General features: G+C 41.0%; 1 protein-coding gene across 1 annotated transcript in view; it reads left to right on the forward strand.

The window, feature by feature from the left end:
* The window catches only part of LOC108553326 (uncharacterized), a 138,037-nt gene that overhangs the window by 27,397 nt on the left and 91,455 nt on the right, over positions 1-19,185 (forward strand). Inside the window, exon 6 of the mRNA XM_017908193.1 lies at positions 12,831-13,025. Coding sequence (XP_017763682.1) covers positions 12,831-13,025 — 195 coding nt within the window. The remainder of the gene's footprint in view (positions 1-12,830; positions 13,026-19,185) is intronic.

Consider the following 19,185-nt stretch of genomic DNA (forward strand, 5'->3'; position numbering starts at 1 on the left):
AAAGTTCGTAACATGTCATTAAAAACTTCTCCTAGGAAACTTTCCGCGCCGTGTAAATTTCCTGAACGAAATTGCTCGTCACATTTTACACTCGACTAGCGAATTAGATAGATCAGAATATCCAATATCTATTAAACTCGAATAAAGCTTACGAATTCCGCGTAAACTTTTTACTCTCGTATTAATAAGCCTGTACTAGGTACTCTCTCTCATATCCTTACTTTACCTTCCTGGTAGAAAGAGCTTCAATATCCGGCCAGGTTATCGTTATTTCATATATTTCTGATCGATACTTTGACAGGAAAAATATTTAGAATTTCATTCTTAAAAGAAGCATAAAAATTTAAAGGTTGACTATAGTTTGTTCAATTATCAAGGTGCAGAGGTAGTATAGAAAATAAACTGACCAGTCTAAAATGAAAATGGGGTCCATGAGTCATAATGGTTAGAAGTTTTATTTCCAATAGAGACCAGGCACACTAAGTACTTTAACCCTTTGCACTCGATGACTTTTTGGTTAAAGAAGAGTAAGAGTTCAAAGATTTTCTGCTATAAAGTTGATGATATTTTTGAAGCAGTAAATAAGAAACCGTATAATAATTAATATTCGATTTCGATATTTCGCACATCATTACATTATCTTAAATTGGACATATTAATTAATATCGATCTTCGAAATTTTATCAAGTGGCGACTGAAGGACGCCTCTCGAGTGCAAATTGTTAATTATCGGAACATTGAGTTTAAATTTCGAAGATTTAGGAATAGTTTTAGATACTTTGTGACAATTTGTTAAAGTCGATCTACCAAAAGATGATCCAAAGACTCGTAGATTTCATTTTCAATGAGTTCTAAGTTAAATTCGCGCCAAGTCTATTTACACAGTAGGGAATTTCGCCGAAAAGCTGGTCAAGATACGAAAACGTCTGATTTGTACAAAAATTGGTATCATCGTTGGTTTCGAATTCGAAGTCAGAACTAAAGAAATACAGATAAAGAAAACAAAATTGTTTATCATATTTCAAAATTTCGCGCGGCGTTTGATGGATTGAGATGTGCATAAACACAGTTTTGCACTTGAAAACTCGACTTTTGGCCAGCTTTTCGACAAAGTCCTCCACTGTGAGTCCCTTCGTTCTTATTTTTCTTCACTTTTGCCGAGGATTCCATAATCTACGCGTGTGTACTGCGTAATTGAAATCCCCCGGTGACGGAATACGATTGAGCTAATACATCCGAGAGTATTCCTTTTGAGAATAGGAAAGGCAAGTTTCCTGGGCGAAGATTGAGTCAGCGCTCTGCGCTTTATTGAGTTTATAGCTTTCCGCCCCCCGGTAACCGGTATGTACATCTCACGTTCTTTCGTCGTCGGGAAAAGCGTTTTCTCGACTCGTACGAAGAGATACACTTCCTTCTTTCCACCTCTACTCCGTTACCCCCGAGAGACCGTTGAATCAGCCATTTTGGTGACCCTGGGCTTCCTCCACGTTCTACGTCCCGTCGTTCGCAGGTGGAATAATAATTGCACCTACTCGCCGATTCTTCATTGCGAGGAAAGCGTAATTTCCATTCGACGGAATCCGGAAATCTATTGGAAACGCGAATAAACGGAGAACGAAATTGGTGGATGAAAATTCGTTGATTTGTACTACTTGCTAACGATGAAATTGGACTCGCAGAGAGTTGGAGAGAAATATTCGTGACTCGTTAAAGACCGAGCGATTTTTGGGTAAAAATGAAAGAGGATGATCGTGCTTCGTTGTTCTAGCCTATCGCTTTCTTTGTTTCCTCTCTTTCATCCGATCGAACTCCGAACGTATAGCCGCGCTTCCAACTTCTATGCATTGTAAACGGATTAGCCCTTTGTGTAAGCAAAACTTTGATTAATTCCCTTGTGCCAACCGATTTCACCTGGTAAATCGTGTCCGAGTCGAGTTTCGTTGTTCCTCGATTGGTATCACATCGCCCAACGATGTCCAGCGTCTCGTAATTTCGTCGTTACGTGCTCCGACGCATTCGATGGGACAGATTGTATCGTCATTCGTGACCGCTTTTTATTTCATTCTTCGTCACCTTCCTCGCTTTTGTTCGTTCATTCGTTCATTTCTCGCAGCGTGTCCGATCGTAAAAGTTGCCCGGGGAAGTTGCGAAATTTCGCGACGAGAGGTGATCGCGAAAATTATTCTCACCTTCGGGGTGTAATAAGTAGCTTCCTCGAAGCAACTATTATGTGTAATTGTCGTGTATACACACTTCATAAGGTAGATTCTATGGCGAAGGCTCTCTTCGACGCTCGACGCTATAAATTCCACGAAAGCCAATTACCGTCACGCTTTGTGCCGTCGCGATTAACACACCTAATAATTTCCATCAATTATTCACCTACCCTATTCCATTCCTTGGTCCTTCAAAGCTAACTAAGTGCCTTGTTTAATCCGTTCCAGGGCGGAGTCTCATAGACAAGTGTCAGGAGTCGGTAGATTTTGAGGGCACGGAGTGCCTTCGTTTATCCCGTATTGTTCTGTCGTCTCGTTATTAATAATGATAATAATCAATGATAATCGTACATAGCCAATCGACGAGCTACATCCATGCAATTAAACCTGGAAATATATTTGCAATAATTATTTTTATACGAAGGAAGCCATTGGTCGAACTCTTCCAAGGACTCCCTCTGACACAATTCTGTGTTTTCAAGGGGACCATTTCTCACTTTCTCTAATTTTTTTCTTAAACCTGCTCTCACCCCTTCGATCACAAGTTTTTCCGCTTAGGATTCTTAACCCCATCGCTTATAAAATATCGCGTGAGACTAGAGGTAAGGGGATTAGACCAAACAAAAATATCACGTGTGAGAGCCGTGGTTTGCAGATACGGCCCATGTAAACATTACAGGTCAGCCCCTGGTTAACTTTCGCCGATCTCTTCCTACGTGTTATTCTTGGCCGCGTTTGCACGTACCATAGGAACTCAAACTTAAACCTGCGCTATTATACTCCGTTCAACGAGAATTGGAAATATAAACAAAACGGTCACGTGATCGATGCTGCAGCGACAGATAAATGGCCTCTGAACGCGAATATTCAGGATCGACTTTTAAACGTCCCGAACAGAGCTCTTGCGTACAAAATTTTCCTCGAAATATTCGATCTCGCGCCGGGGTCAGCCCGGACCCAGGTCTAATGTTTCGGTTCTGATCTGATTGCGCGTCGCTCACGCGCAGCTGCTTGTATTTCCTGTCAATCCTCGTCGAACAGAGTACACACGTATAATCGATTACGTACATTCCTATTCCCCGCAACCTCGGTCAATCGTCAATTTTCATTTCCCAAGCAATTCTCCGTTATCTCATTTCCGTCTAACGTTATGTGCCAGGTAGCGTTCAGAGTGCCAGCCGATATTAATTTCTTCCACGTCACAGGCTCGCACGTGTCAATTTGCTCCAGTAGCGGGTTCACCCGAAGATATAGGTTCCCATAAGCAACATTATCGGTTGAGCGAACACCGCGCGGAGCCGCGAGTCACGACGTCGAAGAAAATCTGCCGCTTGCGAAATACGCGTCGCTGGCGTAATCAGTTCCGGCACGTCGTTCGCCTATCGGGCGACAGCGCAACGCTGGCCGACTATACTTCCTTCGAACTTGGGCCGAAAATTGTCTCCGTTCCCCTAGACGGCAGCCTTGTAATCGACGCCGAAATCCGGTCCCGAAGTTTCCCGTTACAGCGCGACAACTGTTGCTGCTGCTGCGATGGCAGCTGGAGGACGCGACCCCCTCGCGGACGAATTTTGGCACGATACTCCGAGGGTCGCGTCGAATACACCCCTTTGTCTGCTAAGATTTCGGCTGTAGGATGACTCGACAGTTCGCCCAACTTCTAATGTACTTCGTGAACCGAGCTCCGTCTCGCGTTGGTGATCCGTGACGGCAGATATAGATTGATTTGTGGCCGTTTGGGAACGCGTGCAGAGGGTCCTGCGGTAATAATCGAGTAGAATAACGTGGTTTCGCCAACTGATCTAGCCATCTCGTTACGTGCAACTTGCTACCATTTTCCTTCTCTTCGTCAAACGTTCGCTATCATTTTTCACTCGTATATGAAGTAAATTTCCAGTTGCTCGCGGCATAATTAATAATTCTATTAATTTTAATTGATCTGAAATTCGATAGTGTTTTTTATTTGATGTCACGTCTGTGTGTTTGTGTATAATATTCGTTATAATTTCGCTCGCGTCTAAATTTAATATCTCGTTAATTTTAACGGAATTAAACATTCTAAGGGAGATAGCAGAATTGTGAAATTAATTTTTCTTTTAATTAGTGGCTCCGAAAAAATTAGAGGCATTTTGCGGTTGAAAGGTTCTAATGGGTAATGCATGTTTCGTCGATTAAAAATGTTTCGGAACTCTTGAATCGAATCTGGGTATAATTCGGTAATATCAATTTCCGATACGTTGAATATTTAATGTCGGGTGAAATTTTCCAAGCCGGGTAGTAATGATTACCGAGGCGGAGAAACGCGAGTCACGATCGTTTATCGGAAAGCTCGTACGCGAAACTCGTCGTCTCATCGATGTTAGATATTCCAGAACGAATGTTGCGATTGTTGATGGAAGTTAGTAATTGTAAATTCCTCTGGTAATAATCATTAACACGCTTCGCTAAATATAATCGCGATATATAAATGTCTATCTCGTGTTAGACATCGTTACTCAGCTTTATAAAATTTTCGAAATGATTTAGATACGACTTCTACGAACCTGACAATACTACTTTAGATACAGGTATAGGAAAAATATACTGTAATAATATATTTATTGTCGCGATCGTTAATCGTTCTTCGATAGTTATTATATTATCTCGATTATTATTATATATTATTGTATTATTAGATATATCAGATAAATCGAGTGTCATCAATCTTGATAATTTCAGTTGCCCATCTCGTAGAATTCGTGACCCCAATTCTAACGTGATATGATCTGAATTGATGTGATCTGATCACAAACTTGCATAGAAATGCAAATGTGATTGCCAGTAGAGTTGAATTTTCTATACGGAATGTAACTTTCGTAACCCCTGTCAATGACTATTCTCCAAAATTAGTAACATACCTATATTAATTCATTCTTGCCACTTATTTTATTATAGCGAAACTCACTGTCCCACTAACCCGATGCATTTCTTCCGATTTTCTCCTTCTATTACAATTTCTATGTATCTGTACCCGTTACGACTGCATTCTTCTTGCAGAAAAATGGCCCACGGTCCGTCGAAGTAAATAAACATTCAAGCTTCAATCCATCAGAAGTATCACGAGAATTTCCCATTTCTGCAACCCCCGTCTTGTTTTTCGTCCAAATCGTTCCCATCGAGCACCGGTAGCCAACTTTTATTCCGCGATTACGGCATGGTCCAGCGGAAATTCTGAACAATCCGCACAAATGAGGAAATGGGGGGGGGGAGGATGCAGCTTTTTGCCCGTCGAGAATTTGTCTAATTTTATGCTGAATAAAAATAAGCATTCCCGGGGGTAGAACCGTGCCAGCTGGGACGAGCCGGTGTTCAAGAGTTCACGTGATGCAGCGGGCAAAAAAGGGCTGCAGGATGCTCCTTTTTCGTCTGTCCGACCCCGGCATGTCTTATCATAGCTTCTGTCGCGTCGAGAGGCCACTTGCGTTAACATGTTTAGGAGCTTCGAGAGGAAAAACCAGGCGGATGAAAAACCACAAGCATGGGAATTAGAGGATTACGATTAAAAATCCGGTGCATCTATTTTCGCGGTTTTAATTCGACTCTGAACCCTTTATAATAATAATTTTCTTCTCTTATCTAAATTCATTGCAATCTGTAATATTATTTTATTGATATATTCCGGAGAATGCATTGTTTTCCAATAATAATTTATATGGAGTAATTTATCTTTCAGATAAATTTACAGATAAGTATATAATCGGTAACAAATCAGATTTCAAGCTGCATCGATGTGCGCGATATTGATAAGACGGTTGAAAGAAATATTTAGAGAAAAATGCGAACAAATGAGTTTAATGCGATAAATAACGCGATGGAATGTCAATTTTTTTGAAAAATATCGCGAGTGATACGATTTATTTCTCAAGTTCACAGTTTCGAAGAAGTTAAGTCAAAGGGTTGACTAAACTCTGTCACACATACCTCTATTATCGAATGAAAGGTGATAAAAGTATTTTTTAAAAACTGCAGATACCGATCGTTCTCATTTTCAAACACGGTTAATTGTCCACCCACATCATAGTATACCACCTACCAACACTGTATTAAAATGTAAAGTACGCGAAGAAAGAAAAGGAAGAAACAAATACATTGTTACCGAAGCATTGTTGAAGTTTGCATGCAAAGAATCCTACGAAAAAGGGTAAAAGAATGCGCGTGAGCGATTTATTTACACCCCATTTACACCCTGTCGACTAGCATGCGCTGTGTGCCTAGTTTCCCAAAAATGTTCAAAAATTGAACTCTGTTCAGCTGTTTCTTGGCGCGGATTCGTGGAAAAGGAGCAGCAAAACACACGGAAGAGGTCCAGAGGTGATCGTAGTTGTAATGTATACGAGATGCATTAACGAAGAACCTCGTTCGCCGTGCCGATTCTGGGTTGCTCGGATTAAAATCCGAAATTCGAACCGGATGGAAGGAGCTGCGACGCTGGCTCGTCGACTGAGCGTTCATTACGAAGCTTTCTACAAATCTCTCCACGGGATCTTAATTCTACGGCTTTCTTAAGCGACGCTGCAATTTGCAACGAATGGAAATTAGATCGTTTCCCGATTTTTCGCTAATTCTAGGTGGCGATATTTTCGACTCGCCAGGTGGTGGAATCGTGCTCGAAATTAATTCAGAAGGCGTCCTATTTCGTACCGTTCCCCAACGTTTTGTGTCTCGCTAACTTCAACGATTTATTCCTCGATATAAATCTCTCGAATTACAATTCTCCTTGAACGATCTACGCTCAAGTATCGCGTGTCTAATACTTCGTTTATTCCTTTCTTTTATTTTCACGGGATTAAAGCTACTGACAGTTAAACCGGGGCAACAAAGGTATGCAAAAGCAAGATTCGCGCACAATGGCTGCTGCAACGAAATCATTGTTCGTCGATCACAGTAGCTCTGACCTGTGTCCAAATTTCACGTCTCTCCCGCTTTTCGAATTTCTGCGAAAACCAGTTAAAAGTATCGCGACTCTATTCCTAAACAAAAGTGGCGAAATAATATTTTTCTCCTGAAATGCACCGGCATTAAATCGGAAAAATTCGCGAATGAGCTGCCGTTTCGTGGCTTGTTCGGAAATAAAGCATGCACAGCTAGATGCTATCGCATTCTCGCAGTTCATCCGCTTCGCAACGAGAATTTTCATTTTTCCGGTTATCGCGGGAACCGGTATTTCTCTTGCTTCGAATCGTGCCGCTGTCGTTTAATTTCATTATGCGAGATTACTCCTCGTCGCCTTCTATAGACGTGTAATCTATGAAATGAAATATGCGGTGGGACACGGTGCAAATAAGCGAGAGAGATCGGGAGAGAAAGAGAGAGAAGTATATCGACTCTGTCGCGCTTTAATCCGCTGAAATGATTTCCAACGCGGATGTTGGATTTTCCTAGCACCTTCGAACCCGGAAGGATCTTACGCGTGGTATTTTCGAGATTATTTTCTCCGGACTATTAATTTTTTTCGCCTCGAATGAAATTCATCCATCGTTGATCTGCCTTGGCGCGACAGCGGCAAGAAACATTCGCGGTGCTCGTTGTGCAAATTCGTCATCCCTGCACAACAAATCCGTCGTGTATATATGCATACGGAGGTACAGTCGCATAAATTTCGCGCTTTCGAATACGTGTCCCCGTCGAGAACAGGAATGATCCACTATTTTTGCGAAATATTTTTTCCGCTATATTGATCCGGGGGAAGAGAATAAATATAAAGGGAAATGGGGAAAGGAATAGAGAAATAAAACAATGGGTGTTTATTTAACGAAGAGATTCTGTAATTTTTTTAAACGATTCGACTCGTATGTTCCGCCATCTTGGATGTACGAAGGGCAGCATCGTTAGAAACGATACGAAATATTTTTTTCGCAATACTGATTCGAGAAATAGCGAAAGAACAAACAGGAAAACGAAGCGAAACAAAGGTCGTCGCTTGATTCGAAACGACATGTTTCAATTTTTTAAACGATTCGATTGACACGTTTCGCCATCTTGGATCTACGAAGGATAGCATCGTTAGAAGCGATATGAAATATTTTTTTCGCAATACTGATTCGAGAAATAGCAAAAGAACAAACAGAAAAACGAAACGAAACAAAGGTCGTCGCTTGATTCGAAACGACATGTTTCAATTTTTTAAACGATTCGATTGACACGTTTCGCCATCTTGGATCTACGAAGGGTAGCATCGTTCGAAATAATGGGATAGATTGAACGTCGAGATCAACGATTGCATATTCGTGGGTATGCCCGGGATATATCGTTGCACTCAGTGGTTTAATCGTAGACATACCCGTTCATATTTTATCACGATGATTTATAGGAAGCACGCTTGCGAGTACACAGAGGGAAAAATATTTCATGACAACAATCGTCGACGGTGATATTATTACTCATCGGTATTCCTTAACACTCGTTGCAATATTTCCCGTTTAAACGCGACGATAAAGGTCCTCCGATCAATGTCTATCTGGATAAGCTCTCTAATTAATGGTCGATATCGTTTACCGATACGATTTGGCAAATATGGTCCCTGTTACAGGCCCGCGATATTCGATGCAAAAATATCGCTTCGTACGATAGATGGTAAATTAATATTGGCTGCTGTATTAAGTGATGTAGTTATATTGGTAATTATCTCTGAAACTGTAATCGCTGGCAGCAGCGCGAGGGGAGGCTGAGTTACGTACGATTCGGCGCGAATAATCATACCGAAATTCCCTGCTTCTATTATTACGCGTCGATTGACGAATTTCACGCAATTCCGACGACAATGTGCAAATGTAACAGTGTCATCGCGAAATAAGGCTGCGTTTGACGTGGACGCTTCTGACGAGATTTCGCAAATCGCGGATGGTTGCGAAATGTAAAAATTATTCCACGAACTTCGTCGATAAGACTTAAAGTTACAAATCGTGTATCAGAAAAATTTTCTAATTATCAATCTCCATATATTAAATATTTCGCTGTTCAACAGATTTATAGATTGTCGTTTGATACACTAATTTTGGGGGTGAAGAGGAATTTTAAAGTCGACGATATTTCTAAAGAAAATCGTATGAAAATTTACGTAAAATTATCATACTCCCATATTTCAGACATCGTTTCGATATTTTAAATTTGATATATTAATTAATGTGTTCGGAATTTAATTAAATGGCTACCGATGGTCTCCTTCAAAGCACAAAGGTTAATATAAGACTTACCATGACCATTGTCACTCGTCTCCGCGATTTTTCTTCCAATATACGTGCAAGCCACCATTCAATGTCTCTCGTTATTACGTTCCTCAAAAATTCTATCGCTTTTTCACTCACCGGTCATTCGAGCGTGGTAGATTTAGCGTTAATCACCCCTCGCGAAGCTACCCTAAATTTCCAAAGCACGAAACACGCTATCGATTCCCCTCGCCAATGTCATTCACGCAATCTTCTTCACCCCGACCAATCTTCCCCAGCCTCGTAAACACCGGCCATCGTACGACCGTGTATATTTACGCACGCAGTGCGTTCATTCACAACTTACGCGTAACGTGGGATGAGACAGGATTAATGTTCGACAGTAAAATCGTATGGTCGTTGTTAGCCAGGGGCGTCGTCTGGTCTCGGCGAACCGGTTCCAAGCACCGTCGAACCTTTTAGCGTGATACCCTAAGGTCGAGCTCCAGGGGGATGTCCCGTTTCATCCCCGATTGCTTGGATCCTGCCTTGAAACCGATTCGTTGCTGATTCCCAGCATCACGCACGCGCCACGACGCCGCGCGATATCGATCCGGGCATTCCGGATCGTTTCTAAGTGGCGCACTGTTGAACTTTATGTCGAACTTTCGGTAATCCATTGCAGGGCCGGCGTCGTTCCCCGGCTCGATAATTGAATCCGGGATTCTTGCGGATCGTTCTGAATAATTAGCGTTAACTGCAACGACCACGGTGCTTTCCCAAACGCCAGTTCGACGATAATGCTGATGACGCCCGTTCCCCTGCTTCGGATCTGTAATTCCCCCGTGGTTCCGTTTCTTCTTTCCTCGGTTTCCCCGGCCATTCGAGATTGCCAGGAGGTAACAGCCATTGCGAGTTATTAGCAATTCCAGCAGAATAAATCGCTCTTCCGGGATGTCGTTCCCTAACCTCTTATTTTCGTGACTTGTCGGTTCGTTTGGGGACCCGGGTTTTCGGGGTGTAAGCGTGGAATATACCGTGATATTTTGTATATGTAAATAAATTATTTAATTTTACATCGCAGTATCGCAAGCCTAAACTGAACAGGGTCGTGGAAGAGATAACGAGTGAAAGTGGGTAGACAGAACGAAAACGTTCGTCGACGAACAGTCCATCGATGGTTCTGCGATATTTTCGACGACCACAGGGATAAGGGTAGTTTAAAGAAAAATTAGAGAAAATGTGGGACCATCCTTTCGAGGGGGCAGTGTCTTGTCAAGCATAGTGTCAAGCACTAGCGAGAGGTCGAAGGAAGACATAAAGAGGGAGAGAGAGAGAGGGAGAGAGTTATTTCGAGTTGTATTTCCTTTATGTATATGTAGGATTAATCCTTTGCTGGATTAACCCTTTGCATTCGACCATTTTTTGATCAAAGAAGAGTAGGAGTTGACAAATTTTCTGCTACAAAGCTGACGATATTATTTATTTAATTTCGACGCCTTGCACACTGTTACGTTATTTTAAATTTGACATATTAATTAATATAGATTTTCGAAATTTTATCAAACGGTGACTGAAAGGCACCTCTCTAGTGCAAATGGTTAATCCTATGCTGACAGAAATTTAATAAACAACGATTCCTTTTTAATAACAAAACAGATTTATTTAAACCAAAATATTACACTAACTCTCAAACACATGGTTCCCTATTCGCTATGTCTTGACTATACGCATTCTGCCTCACGCACGCCCTTGCACCCTTATTTAAGGGACTTTGTTTAAAGTCTAACACTCTCTCTTTTCGTACACAAGTTTTCTTCGTTGATCACTCGTTTCCCGCGTGAATTCATCCTCGGTGGGCCAGTACTTCAGACCCTCGGACACATTCCTGGACTTTCGTTCGTTGCTTGCACTCGACTCGATCATAAATATCTCATCCATACAATTCTTGATACCGCTCTTAACACAGTCTCCTTTGCTAGAGTCCTTCCCAGTTGATAATACCACATATATATTATATATCACTTATTATTCCTTAAATAATATATATGCATAGTATATTTCGCTGTGACTACTCGTAGCTCGGGTAGCTTCATAGTATTCGTAATTTCTGTAGGTTTAGAATTTCCATGCTTCCGTAGTTTTCCTAATTTTGCGTCGAATACAAAGTTGTCATAGGTAAATTAATTTTTATAACGATTTCCAAAGTGTAGGTTGTCCGCGTATTTTTATAACATTTTCATGATGTGACGGCGAAGTCACTCGGGGAAATGAAATTATATAATGTATCAGAATAAGCTAACGTCACGAACGTAATTCAGAAAGCTGTCTGCAGGTCAGGCGATGGAAGGTTTAATCGTTAAATCCGCTTTTTGCGAAATCTGTCATTTCGTTCATGCGCGCAGCGTTTCGCGTGGAGGGTGCGTGCTTGTTCTTTTGTTTACAGTTTACCTTTTTGCTTTTAGGAAGTTAAAAGTTCGCTTAAAATATACTTAAAAAATATAAAAATCGTTAATAGGATTATAGCGCAGCTTTCTCCAACGTGACAATATTGATTTTAAAGTTACTCGCGTCTAGGGGGTTTTCAAAGTGCACCTAAAGTTGATTTTTAACTGAATAGAACTTGTTGGCTGGATAGCTTTATCGAAAGGTATTTCGTGCAACGTGGTTGAGCTTTCCTTTAATCCGAAAACCTTTGAAATCAGACTCCTGTGACATGTACGACGAGAAATTTAGGTTAATAACTTTCGTATAATCGGTAAATATAGAAAAACAGATTTAATTGTAATTATCTAAAACGAAATTAAACCATGTAATAATTTCGAGCATGGACAAGGAAAATATTTTCCATTAAATGCTTCGACATTTCAAAATCAAAATTTAATTATCTTCCATTTTCCATCAGAAGTAATAACCTGATAGTTATAAAATTTGTGTACCGATAATTACCAATAATTATCGATAAAAACAATTATTTTCTGTACGATTTTTATCCACGGAATTTTATGTTAATTATTTTTAAACACACATTGTCCTTCCTAACAATATCTCTTTTATTCCACGTAACTCGAATTGCCGAGCGTAATTATAATAATTTTCGCTTACAAAATTCTGTGTTCATTATTGTTAGACATTTCGTAACAATAGTTCCTTTATTCCATATAGTTTAAATAACTAAAAATAATTATTTTAAATACTCGATTTCCATTCTAACAATAGCTTTTTTGTTCTATATAATTTACGCGACGAAAGTAATTATTCCGTACACGTTCTTTATCCGCATAATTTTAACGACAGTTTCTCGTCTACGACGATGTTTCTCATTTATTCTAGTTAATTTGCAAAATCGCAATCCTCCTGTCGGGGGATTTCGCTTCACGGTTAATCAGACGTGCGATTTAACGCGAAAGGACCATTTACCTGTTTCTAGGTGGCAGAATTGACCACGCGCATCACTATAACAATGCGTATCGAGCGTTGGACGAAACATTGGCGCTGGAGGAAGCTGTGAGGGCCGTGATGAAGGAAGTCGACTTGTCAGAGACGCTTCTCGTCGTGACGGCGGATCACTCGCACGTACTCACGCTTGGTGGTCTCGCAACGCACCGTGGGAATCCTATACTTGGTAAGTGAAGCGATAAGTCACTGTCCGATAGATCCACGTTTAGCACAGACAACCGAAACCGGGTAAACTGCGTGGATGCTCTTGAACAAACGCCCGAAAATTTCAGCTAAACTCCTTCCCATTAGCTCCGATAATTCAACGAACTCGCGTCATCGGTCTGAATTAATAACAAATTTCAAAATTAATATTGACGGACATCGTTCCATCCATCGTTTCGAGCATTCTCCGATTTCAATTAACATCGGGATTCTGTGTAATTAAAATACTCGCGTTTAACCTAATTTTCGATGGATCTTATTCGAACAATTCGGAAGAAATATTCGTCGCTTTGATTGAGAAATATCTCTGTAAATGTGTAATTAATTTTTGTATAACAAAATTCATTTTTATTGTCGAAATACACGTATAAATGAATAGATAAATATTTAATAAATAGATATAATACGAAATAAGTGGAAAATTCTTTTTTTAAACCATTTTCATAATTCCCGACAGAATTATAAGTCGCGCTGAAAAATTATACCTCTTAATTTCACTCGTGCTTACATTACATTAAATACCACTAGATTAACAGCGAGTCCCGCGATAAGGCACGGCTACGTGGCATTACTCCGGCACGAGCTTTCGTGCACAAGAGTCACACAGGGCCGATCACACGCGGATAGGATTTTCAGGAATGCGGATTCGTCGCGTTTCTACGGCTCGATACGATGCAATTTCCGCGAACAATCCCGTAAGCAGTGGATCATCCGTGGAGATACAACCTAGCCGAAACGTAAGGATCGTGCCTAGCACGGTTAACCCCCGTCGTTACGCTGTCTGGCTCCCTTATTAACCTCGTTATATCTCGTTCGACCGGCAAGACGGAATACACAGTTGGGGTAAAATCGAAAACAAACGCGTTCCCGGCCGTGCTAACCGGAGACAGGGGGCCCGCGCTGCTCCCGAACCGAAAACTGTCAATGTAATTGACATTTTTCCCATATTTCCGTCTGCTTCTTACCCATATCGTGGAAAACGGGCAGCAAAAATCCCGGTTCGCGATATTAAATTCACGAGAAGGCGCTTTGCGCTTCCCGATAAAATTCCCTTGACATCATCCACAACGATCCGTGCGACTAAAAGTCATCTGGTTATATTAAAAGTCGTCTGGCTGCGTTCCACTTCGTTATCCGAATACAGATCGCGTGTTGTGTGCATCGATTTCTCCTGTTTATCAACATTTATTCCTGTCGTTACGATATACAGGGTGTCCCATTTAAATCCATTCAGCTAAATAGAGATCTGCGCGTCCAATAAGCAATGGCTCCTTTTCAATAGCAAGACAGATTTATTGCGCTAAAATATTACACTAGGTCTCCCTCAACTCTGACTCTCATACACACGATTCTCTACTCGTTACCTTTCGATTACACGCGTTTCTACCTGCGCCCTTGCACCCTTATTTCACACGTTAAGTGCCATACCAGACTTTCGTTTGGACCCGGTCGGTTCTAGGGTTCCGGCTCAGACTAGGACCAAAAGGCGCGAACTTTTGGTGTTAAATTCTTCGCCATCTTTGGACCTAACGTTTGGGAATTCCTCTTATAACAATTGGTACAGTATCTCCGAGTTTTACGAACACTTTGGCCGTCGCTGATGGCTCACTTGACGGCCGAGACTGTGTCTATAATGGGAACGGCAAGCAAAACGAGCTGGGCACTTAACGCGTTGAAGTTTAGCACTCTCTCTTTTCATCTGCAAGTTCTCTTTTTTGGTCACTCATTTCCTGGACTTTCGTTCGTTGCTTGCACTCGATCCGGGCATAAATATCTCGTCCATACAATTTTTGCACGTGGTCATCCGCGTGCACTCCAGATGATACCCTAAACGCCTAACCCTCTTAATACTGTTTCCTTTGCTAGTGTCCTTCCCAGCTCACAATACCACAGTACTTTCATCGTAAGAAATAAGGAGCCGCAACGATCCGTGGAAATACATAAGTTTGTTTAAAAATTCCCCAATTTTCGACCACTTTTCTCAACCCGTGGACAAAGCTAGCTCATCGCTATATACCGCATATCGAAATAAATAGAATACACGGTAGGACGCGGGGCGACAGGAATAGAATATAGAGGATCAATTGATTAGCTCGATGAACGAATTGAATAAAATTCAATTTCGCCGGAGGCTCCCGCAATGAGGAATATAGACCTTCCATCCGTGATTAAATTAAGTCACGGAAGAATGCACGGCGCATCCTTCGGGCTGAATTTCTTGCGCGACTCGATCACCCCATTCACCTATCGACATATGATCCAGAACCGAATCGGAGGAATTAATACCCGCGACTCTGCTGACGAGTTAATATTCCATTCTTAGTCAACGTTCCAATTTTGTTTCACGCCTAAATTAAATTTCTCCTCGATAGGAATTCTTAATTCGATGCATCTCGCTGATCCACGTGCTATCTACCTGCAGTAGAATCGTAGGATTTTCTTCTAAATTCGTGGCAAACTCTCGGTCAGATTTATCGAGTTTCTCGTCAATTTTCGTCACTTAAAATATCGATCGTTACTTTGATCGTACGGGATCGTACCACCAATCCAAGGAACTTCGAAATATCTCGTAAACCATGGTGGATGAGCGAGAAATACACGCAGAAAGACGTACAATTTTGCAGTATCGAACGTTTCGGTCACGCTGTCACGCGATTGATATACTACAAACATTTCGTCGGCCGAAGACAATCAGCCACCGATAAGGCCATTCAGAGTTGTACATTTTCTATCAGAGAGGAAGCGTCGAAGGGAAGATGCGAAAAACGTAGAGAAAAGCCGTCGTCGTCCGAACTCTATGTCGAACGCTGTAAACCCTGTTCGTGGGTCGCTGGGTCGAAAGGGTCGAAACGGAACGACACCGTAGATATCAATGGGAAACGACGCGAAGCATGACAACGGTACACAATCGCCATTGATCGGTCGCCACGCGTTTTTCCACTATTGATCACGCGAAACTTCCCGATGCGGCGTGACAGTGGAGCAGCAAAAGTCACGAAACAAGAGACATCGTCCATCAACGTCCCTTTTCCCTCCAACGCATAATACACCCCGTAGATTTAGTCTAAACTTGGAAATATGACCAAAAACAGAACACGCGACGCAATTTAAAGATGGAAAAAAGAAATTGTTCATTGTCTGTTCCACGGTCCTGCCAATTTTACGAGGCTCTACGGTTGATTAGGTTAGGTTAGGTTAAATAGCATAGTAACCTAGTATAATAGTAAATCGAAGATTGAATTTAAAAATCGAAGATTGTTTAATGCGACGAATCGACGCAAGATCTACAAAATATACAAGAAATTTGATAATTCGTATATACAGGGTGTTGCAATTGAGTTGACACGAAAAATAAATTGATCGAAGATTTAATCGATGTAATTGATTCCTTCGCGTGTGAATATTTTTTAGTTAACCCTTTGCACTTCAAAGGCTCCCTTCAGTCACCGTTTGATAAAAATTCAAAGATCGATATTAATTAATATGTGAAATTTGAGACACTGTAACGGTGTGCGAGGTATCGAAATCAATTGTACGTCAGCTTTATAGCAGTATATCTTTGACCTCCTGCTCTTCTTTAGCTGAAAAATCATCGAGTGCAGAGGGTTTATTCGAGGTCTACTGTTTTGTTAGACAACGAGTGGTCCACGAGATTTGTTACGGTATCAAATAGTGCGACACCCTGTATACATTTTGTGAATTGACTATAGACTATAGTCGCAGTACGTAGTATGACATAATCGCTCAAGGGTTCAACAAAAATCGACCAATTATCGATACTCTGAAATAAAACAAACTTATGAAAAATTGCCACACGTTTCCAAACTGGCATTTAACCACGATTATATCGAGCAAACTGTGGATAGAAATGGACACCAATATCTTCTACGTTTTTTAACAGTTAACAGATTAATATATTTAGACAAAAATATTTAAATAATGAAAACAACTCGCAATAAACTATTTTATTTTTTAAACTCTTTATTTTTATTAACCGTTACATACCCATGTTTCCCCGTTGACGATTCTCACATAACTGTTTTATTCTAACACATTCTTCCATTTTGTTAAACATCATTCATACTAGACTGTGTTCGCACATATTATATTAATATCATCGCAAATGAGTTTCACTTATTCATTCTCATTCGCATTCGCACAGATAAAACCGGCACTCGCGCAAACAACTATCACTGACAATTTTAATCATGCTACCGTTACGCGATGCTATTTTTGCCGATTTTTGTCACGAATTCGGTTTCATCGGTGTACGACCTCGTGCTCGTCGCAGAGGGAAAAAGCGTATTTAACGGCGAGCTACGAGCCTGTTTCGGCCGGATGAAATTCGAGGTCCATTCGGTATTCAAGCGGCGAAAAAGAGGAGGCCGGGTCCCAGGTCAATAATTTACCCGCCTTCGTCTCTGTCGATCGCGTCCCGCTCGTGGAACGACCGGAAAGGGTCGCGCGGCAATCCAATACCAGGTAAGTGATTCGGTACACCGTTTTATATACCGTCCAGTCACTTCTTCATCGCGGCCGGAAGGCCAGGACGGCCCTTCAATTCCAAGGTCCCCGCTTCAATGCGATCCAATCTTCTTGGACAAGCCCATGCGAACGGGATCGAACGTTTGCCCGTGCTTGAAAGGAATCGCGGCGAGAAATGCAAAGGATAGTTTTTGTGGCCGGGTGCGTGAATCGTCTGGTCCGTTTCCAATCCCTCCATCTCGTTTTCCCTTGGTCCCTCGCAACCCCCTGGTCCCTCGCAACCCCCTGGTCCCTCGCAACCCCCTTGGTCCCTCGCAACCCCCTGGTCTCCGCCCTTCTCGTTCCTTCCCTCCGACCGTAGTGCCATTCGTTCGATGGCCAAAGGCACAGTTGTTCTAAATAACGCCGTACTATTTTCACCCTTTTGGCCAACCCCGAGTGTACCGTTCCCAGTGTACCATTCCGGGCGTACCGTGCTATGGACCTAGGCTACCGTCGTGTTTCATTCGTCGCTAGCAGCTGTCGGAGCCCGAAAATACGGAAATACCAAAATCGATATATTCATAAGCAAGATATTTCGTAGACAAATATTTTATCAGGAACATATCAAATGTACATCGACATTTCGACCTCGACCGAGCGGAAAATATAAAAATTCCCAATTGCAAAAGTAAAGCGAGGCTATTTTCACACGACGATGATTATTTCGAGCTGCAATTGCGAATATTCGGGACGGATTATAATAGAGTACGACACAATGACATAAATACAACGATTCGGTAAGGTAGCTAATTAATATTTAATAATTGTTATTGTTGTAATAAATCATTTATTATTTAAAATTGTAATAATTAAAAAACGTTTTAGTAAAAATTTTTAATTAATTTAATTTAAAAGCTATTCATTTACATTACAGCAGCATTGACAGCAAGTACCAGGATCTATTTACTGGTAGCACTTGTAATACAGATTTATCGTACTCTTATGAATACTACGGTAAATAGAACATGTTATAAGAGTGTTCGAATAATTCAGAACTCGAATAACGGAGGTGATAATCGGAATTTTATTGTAGTTTCCTTTTCCAGCGACTGCTTTTCCACCAGTAACTATGTTATTGGTGGATGAAATTTTAATAATAAGAACAATTCTTTACTTAATTACAAAGATTGTCAAACACGAATATTAAGTTTAAATATAATTAATTTATCATAATCACTGCTCACACCTCTTCTCGTTATTAACCCTTTGCAGTCGGCAGATTTCGACAGAGCAAATTTAGCGTTCCGCAGTTACTTTTCCGTACAGGATTTAAAATCAATATTAAAATATTGAAATATTACAACGCACAGAATTTGTTGAAATTGATGTGTGGTTAATACTACTTATAGTGCGTGAAAATACAAAATTTTTAATTTCTCCAATTTTCTGTAGTTTTCTTTATTTTTTCGACTTGCGAATGTCCCCGCTGCGGGTTAAAGCTCAATTGCAACTGACCTATACAAAATCACTCTCGTTTTTTCTTTCTACTTTCATACATTACGTTAAGTACACAATTCATACAACACCTCGATCATTACACGCATACTCATTTACCGCGATAACCTGAATTCATTGGATATTGTCATTCTATGCAT

Source organism: Eufriesea mexicana, unplaced genomic scaffold, assembly GCF_001483705.2.
Source record: "Eufriesea mexicana isolate 0111107269 unplaced genomic scaffold, ASM148370v2 scaffold22, whole genome shotgun sequence".
Classification (NCBI taxonomy): Eukaryota; Metazoa; Arthropoda; class Insecta; order Hymenoptera; family Apidae; genus Eufriesea; species Eufriesea mexicana.